The sequence below is a fragment of the Pelmatolapia mariae genome, linkage group LG9 (genome assembly GCF_036321145.2).
Source record: "Pelmatolapia mariae isolate MD_Pm_ZW linkage group LG9, Pm_UMD_F_2, whole genome shotgun sequence".
Lineage (NCBI taxonomy): Eukaryota > Metazoa > Chordata > Actinopteri > Cichliformes > Cichlidae > Pelmatolapia > Pelmatolapia mariae.
Genome location: NC_086235.1, coordinates 22,504,046 through 22,514,879, shown reverse-complemented (window position 1 = coordinate 22,514,879; position 10,834 = coordinate 22,504,046). Strand labels below are relative to the sequence as shown.

The 10,834-nt window shown below is 40.3% G+C and overlaps 1 protein-coding gene across 1 annotated transcript; it reads left to right on the top strand.

Annotated features, from left to right (window-relative positions):
* The first annotated feature begins 4,577 nt into the window (after positions 1 to 4,577).
* Positions 4,578 to 7,006, top strand: foxh1 (forkhead box H1). The gene is made up of 3 exons (XM_063484561.1): positions 4,578 to 5,051; positions 5,697 to 5,801; positions 6,041 to 7,006. Exons 1-3 carry the CDS (start codon positions 4,578 to 4,580, stop codon positions 7,004 to 7,006), a joined length of 1,545 nt encoding a protein of 514 aa, XP_063340631.1.
* The last annotated feature ends 3,828 nt before the right edge of the window (positions 7,007 to 10,834 follow it).

Genomic DNA, 10,834 nt, shown 5'->3' with positions numbered 1-10,834 from the left:
GTCTTTCTTTTTGTCTCTCAGCTTTTCAGCTCCACCTTTCGTTTTGCTGTCTTTATCAACCACGTCTTCCACAATAAAATCTCTTATACAAGGTGCGCGGGCGCACAGGGAACGCTGGCAGGGGAGGGAACAGTTTGAAATTAAGATATTTGATTGGGCAGTCCAGTGTCAATAATGAAAATGCACCAATGGGCTGCTGTAAGTGTTTGAAGGGCCGGTGCACAGTGGCCCTACGACCTGTTGCCTGTATAAGCATATCGACCAAAAACAAACAAACAAAGAACAATTATATTGACCCACCAGGCAAATGCGCGGTATGCCAAATTACCAGTCCAGCCCTGATGATAGACATTCAATAAATACTAACAAACACTAATAGATACTTGTAAATACACAGTATTAGTTAAAAATGAAACAAATCATCAAAAATCATCAAAATCTTTGCTTGATCACTGGAACAAAATGCAGATGGCTTATTGATTGTGACACTGATGCAATTACAACCTGCATTAGTCATGATATTAAGTTAAGTCACAGAGATCTTACTCGTCTAGTTGATTGTACAGCACTGGTTTCTTAATGCTTAATGATTGAAGCTGAAATGTTGAAACTAATGTGTTTCTGGTTGAATGTTTGCCAGAAACTGAAGTTAGCCAACTCTGTGGAAAAATCTGTGCTGGTGCTAAGGATCCCTTAAGCCTTTCCTCAACCCTAATGAAGCTGGCATGTATACAGTATCTCACATTAACATTCATATATTTATAGAGGCAGCAGAATTCATTTTAGACACATACATGGTGCGATTATCAAAGATTGCACAGCAGTTCCAGAGAAAGTGGAGTGGACTAGAGTCTTAACTGTGGTCATTATACTTTCATGTGTGTGAGTAGATATTTTAGGCGATTACAACAACTTACGGTATGCCAAAAAACTACTAAAAAGCAGTTTAAAAAAAACATTAAAAAATAAACAGGTTGAACTTACCTTAGTGTAAAAACAACCCATCCTTCATTTTTAAGTCAAATATTAAGGGTGTGTTTGCATGTATAAGGATGTGTTTGCCTATGTACCTGCGTTCTTAGAAATGTGAATACACTGCAGTCTTTTCACAGTAAACTGTTAAGGTGTGTTTGGTAACTAAATGATAATCGCTGCAACACACAAGCCTGAACAAGTGTGTCTTTAACACTCCCATAATTAAAAATCAATTTTGAGGCACTCAGCCAAAAACACTGTTGGACAATGAAATACACAAGGTGTCCCTGTGAGCATCCGAATCAGTTACTAAATCCTAAAAAAGAGATAGACACTGAAGACGCTGTGACCTGCTGACCCCCGCAGTGACCCAGCTATGCATCACAGCGGTGATACCCTGCAGAGTCACAACAAGGAAACTGCGTTGGAGCTTTTGTTACCATCTCTGGTCCTCGGGAGAAGATTCAGTGCAGTGCTTCTTCAAGTGTTTTGAATATGCATAGAACGAGTTTCATAAAAATGATGGCAAACAAAGAGAAGAGTGACTCAGTAATTGGACTGGACTCAATCAGCCCATGTGAAGAGCCTTGTGAAACCAGTGATGCCCATGTTTAAAATCAATTGGATTTGGCTTACACAAATATTTATTATCCATTTCTGTGTCAGGAAAGAAAAGAAATCTTCAGCGTAAATAAAAATACTATTTTCAGGCCTTTTAGTTCTTCATTATTCTGGTTTTGAATGCTTCGGAAAAGCCAAATTTCATGTGGCATGACAGATAAACTGCCTGATACCAGCCTACAGACAAAAGGTCAGAAACACCTGATGAAAGTTTTTCTATATGCTAGTACTAACCAATGGTATGCTTTTTTATTGCTTAAGTAAGCAAAAGTCACTCTTATCTTGACACATCTCAGATCAAACTTTTCCTTACTTTCTCTGTGACAAAGAGCATGCCTTTCTTCCTCCTCTATCCCGGTATCGGGATGGATGACAGCTTAGGAAGGATTTGTCTGGACTCAATCAGCCCACGTGAAGAGCCCTGTCCCCGATGCTGACCTATTCACGTAGGATCCCATTCTCTTTATGTGTGGCTCTCTAATCCAGACCAAACCTATTAACTGGCATTCCAGCAAACAGGAAGGGATGAATTGATAGTTTGTATTCAAATCGGTGCGTCTGGCACTGAGCCCTTCACTGGAGAATGCTATGCAAATGCAGGTTGAAACATGGTGCGTGGTAGTTTAGGAGTTTCCCCATATACACCAGTGATTCCTACCCTTTTTTGTGTCAGGTTTCAGCATGTGTTTGGTACTGTTTTTCCAGTACCTCTTAAAAGTATCTAGTATTTAGTTAACTCTTTTACTTTCGTTATTATTATTATCTGTTATTTTGTAGCATTACAATTAATCTGCCATTCCCTGATTGAAAATTTATCCATTACTTTCAGCTGTTTCTTAACTTTCAGACATATACCATGTATTCATTTTCTTTATGTATAACCTACAGAGGTTTTCCATTTTTAATCTGATTTTTTGTTTGAGACTCTTAGGCTGTGAATCATTCTTATACCTGTTTAATTGTCTCCGAATCTCTCAAATAGAAAGAGATATGAGGAATTTAACCCCGTTAAATTCTACATATTTATGAATCTTATTTAATTATGCTTAATTTGAATTCTTCCATGAAGTTAGTACTTCTGTGGTTTTTGAGTGAAACCGCTAGGTGGGGATAAACCTCCAGGGAAGGTCACCGACAGTGGAAGAAAAATACTGACCCAAATTGAAGCAGGTGTGCGACGGAGATTTGATGTTCACCGTGTTTAGGAGTGCCATCTGACCTAGAAAAACAAACAAACAAACTCATTCAAATATTTTTGCCTGCAGAAATTACACATTTGTGCGGTAAGTTTGTCACACGGGCGAATTATTTATTTGAAACAAAGCAAAAACGAGCAGAGCGTCCTTTTTTATTCTAATTTTTACAGGAACCTGATTAAAAGAGCGTCATCAGCTTTGTTGCCTGGACATTTAAGGTTAACTTGTGGAGTGGTGTGATGTGAGTGGGGGTCAATGTGAAAACGCCCAGTAGCGCCTATTGAAAGTAAATGGATTTTAATTGCAGGAAAACTGAGTTGTTTCCAGCTCTGCCTCTTCTGTAACTTTCAGGTGACACAACTGTTGGATCAAATCAGCTTTAATCTGCGCATTAGTGCGAAACTCTTTACAATCCCGTGCCAAAGTTCACGCTTTGTCACATGATGGATCCTAAAATTGATTCTTTAGTTGACTTGTTGATATTTTTTTCTGCTTAAGGGAGATGTTGAGGCATTTTCCAGCAGCTGGGGGTGTACGTGATTGCCCCTGTTTAAGGTGTGAATGTTCGACCCAACTACATCACTTAGCAGCCTGTAAGCGCCAGAAACCCCACAAATGGTGTTGAAACCCCCCGCTCCCCGTATTTCCTCACATGCTAAGCAGCTTCTCTTTTTCTTGGGATGGAAAAGTCTCCAGCTTCCCGATGGGGGTTCTTCTAATCCAACTTGTTTTCACTGTCTTGCTGGGAAGCAAGAGTTTCAACATTAGCACTACGTTAAGTTGAACAAAAGAGGCGCATACCCGAAAATAGTCTTTTCAGCGCTGAATGGCATGCTCAACACTCCAGAGGGAGACCCCACTGTGGAAAAACACCCCCGTCGACTGCAGCGCGTTATCAAACAACACAAAACAATGATGACTTCAAATATTCTGCAGCTACTAATCAGCTGATCAGCGTAGTTTAGGCTTTTTTTCTTCTTTTTCTTTTTAGGAATAGCTTTCATGGGAATAGTTTCTCCTCTGGAATTAAGAGCCAAATCAAATACACAATTTGGCTAATTTGATTTTAGTTTCTCACAATTAAAAAACATTCTAAAAGAATTCAGTAGGCAGTGAAGGCTGAATTGCGTATTTAATAATTAATAAATAAATGAAGTACTGAAAGGGGCATCTTCAGTGTTTGTATATTAGCCCTCTCTTGTGTATATTGCTCATCTATAATTGTTGATTGCATCCGAGGTTAAATCGAAAATGTTTGTACCCACCCTACCCCCACAAGTTTTACCTTTTACATCTAAGCTCAAGTAAAAGCTTTAGTGATATTAAAATTAAATAGACAAATAATTTAAAAAGTGTACGATAAGACTAAAATGTGTAATTGTGTAAAGCCAGACTTGTATTAATGTAGATGTGTTCCCCAAACACTTATAGTCTCCATGCACGAATCTTGTAAACGGAGTTTTTAAAGTAGTTGCGGAATCACTACGTTGCATGTCGGCGTGTTGATAAGGTATCGTATGGGTGGTTTACAGTTTGGCCCTCTCTTTCTCTCCCCTCTTCGCACACAGACCCAGCCCAGCCCCCAGGGCTGATCAGTCATTCTGCTTTCAGATAACGCATCATTCACCCCCCCGATTACGCAGCGGGATTTACATGAAACTGTTAATTGTTTGCTCTTCAAATAGAGTCAGCCTGGAGCCAGCAGTCTGCCAGAAGTTAAGGACCGACTCTTTGACCTCCTCCCCCTCTACGTGCAGAGCGATATTCCTCCCCTGACTGATCAGCATGACAAAGCATTGGCCGGGGCAGAGTCTCTTGGCACCGATCGCTTCATCCCACCTAGGAGAACTTCTCGACCATCAACTTGACTTCCACAGAAATGAGCAGCAGAGTTTTCCTCCCAGCGGCGTAGCGCCGTGGAGCTCACCAGCCCAACACTGGCCTTACCTCTCGGATCCGATGCCTCCACAGCAGCTGCCGCGCTCGGAGGAACCAACGGAGCGCCCCGGACACCTCACCGGCGCCACGGGATTCATGGATAAAGAGGAAGCGCCTGGATCTTTAAACCCGAATGATCAAGATGGACAGTTTAAGCAGGATGAAACGCAGGACATGTGGAAAAGTGAACGGGAGAAAAGAAATGCCGGCAATGGGAAGAAAAAGAACTACCAGAGGTACCCAAAACCTCCGTATTCCTATCTTGCAATGATCGCTATGGTCATCCAGAGGTCTCCAGAGAAGAAGCTGACGTTAGCGGAGGTAATGATAAAACTAATGCTTTTATGTGTTAACTGTGTAAATGCTGCCGGAGTTTGGCATTTGTGTGTAGTCGATGCGCGCGGTGTTTTACGCACGGTGCCGCTTATGATCGTCACTTATTTCATCAGCAGAAGCAAATCCATCACTGCTTCGTGTATTTAGAGTAGACTCCATTAGAGTTTTATGCGAAATTTCTACAATCTGTCTGAGAAGATCGTTTACAGTTCCTAAAGTGACACTAAACAGCCACATCGTCGTGACACTTGAGTGACTTCTACCCGTTCCCTTCTTGGTTTGCTGAGATAAGGCTGGACTGCAGTGAAACCAGACGCAGATCTGTATCAGAAACAGTGATAAGATATACAGTACATTCCAATATTAGGCTTCAAATAGGGGCTCCATTCGCTTTTTGTACCAGATGGAAAACGTATTTTCAATTTGTTTAAAATTCTATTTTAAGTTCAATGAGTATAAAAATCCAAATCCTTCGTTGAAATTTGTAGTTTCACCGAGCTGTTTTTACGCAAGCATGGATTGCAGTTAATATAGTGACCATATAACGAAAATCTGTGATGCTGGTGTGTGTGTGTGTGTGTGTGTGTGTGTTGGTTCAGACTTTAATGCTGATATTTGTTTAAATTTTAGATCCTCAAGGAGATCAGTACCCTCTTTCCATTTTTCAAAGGAAACTACAAAGGCTGGCGAGATTCTGTGCGACACAACCTTTCCTCATATGACTGCTTTGTTAAGGTTTGTATGGTAAAATGTTATGTGATGATCATTAAACAGAGAAAAAAAAACTAAAACTAAAAAAAACAAACAAAACTACTCTTGTAGGAATACACCATTGGAGTCTTTCTATTAAAACCTAGAACCCACTTTAAATCACTTGTGTTGTAATAATTATTAATGAAACTAGGTCAGTCCTGTCAGACTAGGTTGTCCAGGCAAGCACTAATATTACTGTCCATCCTTCCTCCACCTTGTAGGTATTAAAAGACCCAGGTAAGCCACAGGGCAAAGGCAATTTCTGGGCAGTGGAGCTGAGCCGCATTCCTCTGGAGCTTCTCAAGAGGCAGAACACGGCCGTGTCCCGCCAGGATGAAACCATCTTTGCTCAGGATCTGGCTCCTTACATCATGCAGGGACACAAGCCTGAGTCTGAGGCGCCCCCTGAACCTGTGACCTCACTCCCTCCCACATCTTCTGGAAACTCTTTCCCACCGCAGGATGACTTGTACAGACCTAAGCTGGATTCGTCCTTCGCGATCGACTCCCTGCTACACAGCCTGAGGCCAATCAGTGCCTCTGGGGATTTAGATATGGCTTCAGGGGACTGCTGGGGTGAGGTGGCTCGGGCTCGGCCTTCACCGGCTCCGCAACATCGTTACACCTCCTCTGCTCGCAGTGCCTCTGCCAGCTCTGCAAGCCCAGCCTCCACCTCCTCCTCTTCCTCGTCTTCGTCTGATGAAGAGTGGAAAGGAGTAACTGGGAAGCGTGTTCCTCCTGATGTGGAAGCAGGGGCAGATATTTGCAGGCCACCACTACAGAAATCAGCCAGAAGGGAAACTGTACCACCTCCATGGGAGCTGCCTACCTCCTACGCTAAATATGCACCCCCTAATGTCGTTGCCCCACCTAGCATGCGTTTCAACGGGGGTCCTCTGATGCCCCTGCACAGCGGGCTACCCATCTACGGCTATGGTAGCTCTCCCATGACACCAAGTCACTTCTTGGGCCATACATACTGGCCCATCCTCCCCACTAGACAAGTTTCAGTGAGAGCCCCTCCTTTACTCATGGACCTGGACAACATGTTGCAATCTGTGCCTCCAAATAAGAGTGTGTTTGATGTGCTGGTACCAGCCAGTCAAAACTCTCACCCACACCATCAGCAGCCCGGTCAGTACTCTTTGCAGAATGGGGCTCCTCTCAACCGGTACCATCAATACTGAGTATTACTGTCACCCAAACAGGATACCAAACCACAATGACAAACAACTGGATACACACCAAGATCCATAAAGGAACTATATTTTGTCTGCCACTTCCACAAACTCAAGAAATACTACAATAAATGTAAAAAACAAAACTCGCTGAGCTGTAGACAATGTTATCGATTGACTCAGAGTTTTATCAGGAGGAGATGAAAGTGTGTTTTTATGTTGCAATTTAAAAAAAAAAAAAAGGAAACAGTGTATGGAGTATTACATGGCTTCACTGAAAGAAAACCCTTTATAATAACTGTACAACAAAACGAGTATCTACCTCAGTCTTTCAGTGAAACTGTGTAATACTGCAAGTCATTGCACTGCGCCTATAGTTTGCACTGTTTCTTTATTTGCATAAACAAGCTTCTTTTTTTAACCTTTATTATCATTTTTTGAATGTTTTCTACCTATTGTGACTACTGAATGTATTACACATATAAAGCCACAAAGAACTGGACTACAAGGCCTATGCAGTAAATATGAGCTAAAGACTGACACTGTAGAGTTAGTAAATGAAGACATTGCATCTTTGTCTTTATGGTGCGACGGCGCACAGATCAGTGCCTACATCTAAATTATTATGATAGATACCAAAAGATACCATTTGTTTATGTACGTCTGTGTTGGTTCTATTAATGGTGGCATTGGCCTTGTTTACAGTTATTTTCTGTCATTGTGTGTGAGGGGAAAGGAAATCTATACTGGGAAGAAAACAAAAGATTTCTGGAGACAGTGTAATTTTTATAATATCTTTGTTTTAGTCTGAAGTCAGTTCAAGTGATATAATCTGAGAATCTGACAGCTTGTCATGACACTGGAGACTATTTTTCACATTCTGACAGCCAAAACGTACCTCAAACTGAATCATTTCCTGCAGAATTTGCACTGCTGGTTACTTTGCACTATTTTAATGCCATTACAATCATCTTTTATAGGAAGCTGCTTTTAAAAGTCTCCTTACCTTGACAGGTGAATGTTTTGTGAGTTTTCTGAAATTTTACTGTGAGTTTTCTTACAATTTTTTTTTTTTACAGTACTGAGTAAAAGTTCAGCTCAAAAGTTTTGGGTATCCAAAGAAGGTTCTGGAGTTTTAACAGGGTATGTAAATAAAAGGTTTATGTTAACAGTGCTGTTCAGTGTTTTGTGAGGCTGTATAACAATTACGCTGTTAAGTGCAAAATCCTGCTAACTTTACATGAATATGCCATATTTTGGTTGCACTATTTATGTGTATTTACACTCTGCAGCCACTTTATTAGGTACACCTTATTAGCAGTGGGTGGGACCCCACGTTGTGTTTTGAATTGCCTTCAATTCAGTAAGGAGCTGGAAACATTTCTCCAGAGATTTTTATCCATATTGACATGAAGCTAATCACACAGTTGTTGTAGATTTGTCAGCTACACATCCATGATGCAAATCTCCTATTACACTACATCCCAAATATGCTCTGTTTGACTGAGATCTAGTTACTGTTCAGGTCATCTGAGGACATTGGGTAGGCTGTGGCATTTAAACAATTCTCAGTTCATATCTGGGCGACTAAAAGAAATATCATCCACATTATTAGATGACCAGCACCAACCTGAACTGTTGATACAAGACAGGATGGATCCATGCTTTTAAGTTTTGTTTTAGTTTAATCCAAGATTCCATCTCTGACATCCAAATGTTGCAGCAGAAATCAAGCCTCATCAAATCAGACATTTTTCCAATCTTCTATTGTACAATTTTGGTGATCCTTTGCAAACTGTATCCTCAATTTCCCGTTCTTACCTGACAGGAGTGGCACCTGGTGTGGTACTCCTCTGCCGTTTCTCATCTGCTTTAAGGATCAACAGTTTTTGTACACAGAGATGCTCTTCTGCATACCCTGCATACCCTAATGAGTAGTTATTCAGTAACTATTTTTTTCCCTTTCCTGCCACTGACTTGATATTTCTCCCCTTTTTGGACCACTCTGTGTAATCATTAGAGATGGTTGTGTGGGAAAATCCCAGTGGATCAGCAGTTTCCAAAATACTCAGACCAGCCTGTCTGGGACCAACCGTGGAGTGATTAAATTAATTAAGTCAATTATCTTTCTAACTTCTGCCGGTCATCTTGACCATGTCTATATAAATAAATGAACTGAGTTGCTGCTGTGTGATTAGCAGATTTGTATTAATGAAAAGTTGAATAGGTGTACCTAATGAAGTGGCTGGTAAGCGTGTTTTCTTTAATATGCAGGATCACTGGTTTTAGATGATGGTTTCTGTTACTTTAAAAAAAAAACTGAACTTTTGTATTTTGAGAATCAAAATTTCAAGATATAAAGCTTAGCTTGTTCTTTTTACGTCATTAGCCTATTTTTTTCATAATTATTTTGTGAATAAATCTTCTGATGCCCTTTATATATAAAGCAGCTGTGTAAAAATGAATGGACTGGTCTGCTACAAGCCAGCCTATTTAACCTCAGGTATTTTGTGTCACCTCAAAATAAAAAGAACAGCAGAATGTCTTCTGAGTGTTACATCATCACAAATTACACTGAATTTACATATGCGAATACCATATGACTGATGGATTAGGCTCGTTTGAATGTATTATTATGTAAGTGAAGGTTGTAAAAATGACATTATTGAAATATTTAAATAAATTAACTTGAAATTCCTACTTGAAATTGCATGGGAGTAAAAGAAAAGAAAAAACACTTAAGTACCTCACGCTCAGCCTCGGCGCTCTCCTGATGCCTCAATTCAGAGTTTTTAACACTTAAAATAGTGCCAGAGGCTTCATCTTTAGAACTCAATGCTACGTCACCTCCATCAATTAGACTCTGACACATTTTAAATCACAGCTCAGTAATCTGTGTATCAACTATAACCATCATTTTATTGCATTTTACATTCATATATTACTCCAGGATTTAAAATCTTTTTATATTGTTTTTGTTATTTTTGTGCTATAAGCTGTCCTTGAGTGTTTTGAAACTGCCAAGAAATTAATTGTCTTTGTTATTACTCTATTTACTATATGAGAAACAAATGTATCAATTGAAAAACTGTAAATGGCAATGCACTTAAATATTTGCAATGAATCAGCTTTTGCAACGAAATATTTTTTTCTTGCACGTGTCTTTGAGCTTCTCCAGTCTCTCTTTTTTATGCAAACAGTTTTTTTGTGGGTTTTTTTTTTTTTTTTTTTAGTATTTTTGGTAACAGACTTTTTTTAAGCTGTTCTAGTGAAGCCAACACATCTGACTGCTTTGACTGGTGTGACGGAGTGTGAGCGTAACATTTATGTGTCTTTAAATACTCCTTTTCCCCCCTTTTCTTTGTATTTTTCTAATTTCTTTTTATCGTTAGTACTTTCTTAAAGTTAATACTGATAATAAGCCAGTGGATAAGGTGAAAAGACAGAGTGGGCCAAGCAGCAGCAGCAGAGAGGGATTTTGAAACCTTCTCACAACAATAGATTGTTTTATCACAGGAATTGTAATCCAGAAACAAGGAAGCTTTCTTTGATCCACAGTCCACGGCCTCCATAATGGGAGTTTCTAGTACAGCTATATCCACACACACACACACACACACACACACACACACACACACACACACACCCAGCTGATTTGCATCAATCGTCCAGCAGCCGTCAGCCTCCTGCTGCCTCCCCTGCAGTGACCACTATCTCTTTATCTGCTGCATACGCATGCCTGCACTCCCTCACTATCCTTCCTGCTCTGCTCCACGATCATTCCTGACCCAAAGATGGGAGGAGGGGACAACATTTTAAACAGGGACATGCCCCCAC

Excerpts from the sequence above, each read along its gene's own strand:
- foxh1 (XM_063484561.1), top strand. The coding sequence starts at position 4,578 with ATGACAAAGCATTGGCCGGGGCAGAGTCTCTTGGCACCGATCGCTTCA. Across the intron at positions 5,052-5,696 it reads AGAAGCTGACGTTAGCGGAG|ATCCTCAAGGAGATCAGTAC; the intron begins GTAATGATAAAA and ends TTTAAATTTTAG. Across the intron at positions 5,802-6,040 it reads CATATGACTGCTTTGTTAAG|GTATTAAAAGACCCAGGTAA; the intron begins GTTTGTATGGTA and ends TCCACCTTGTAG.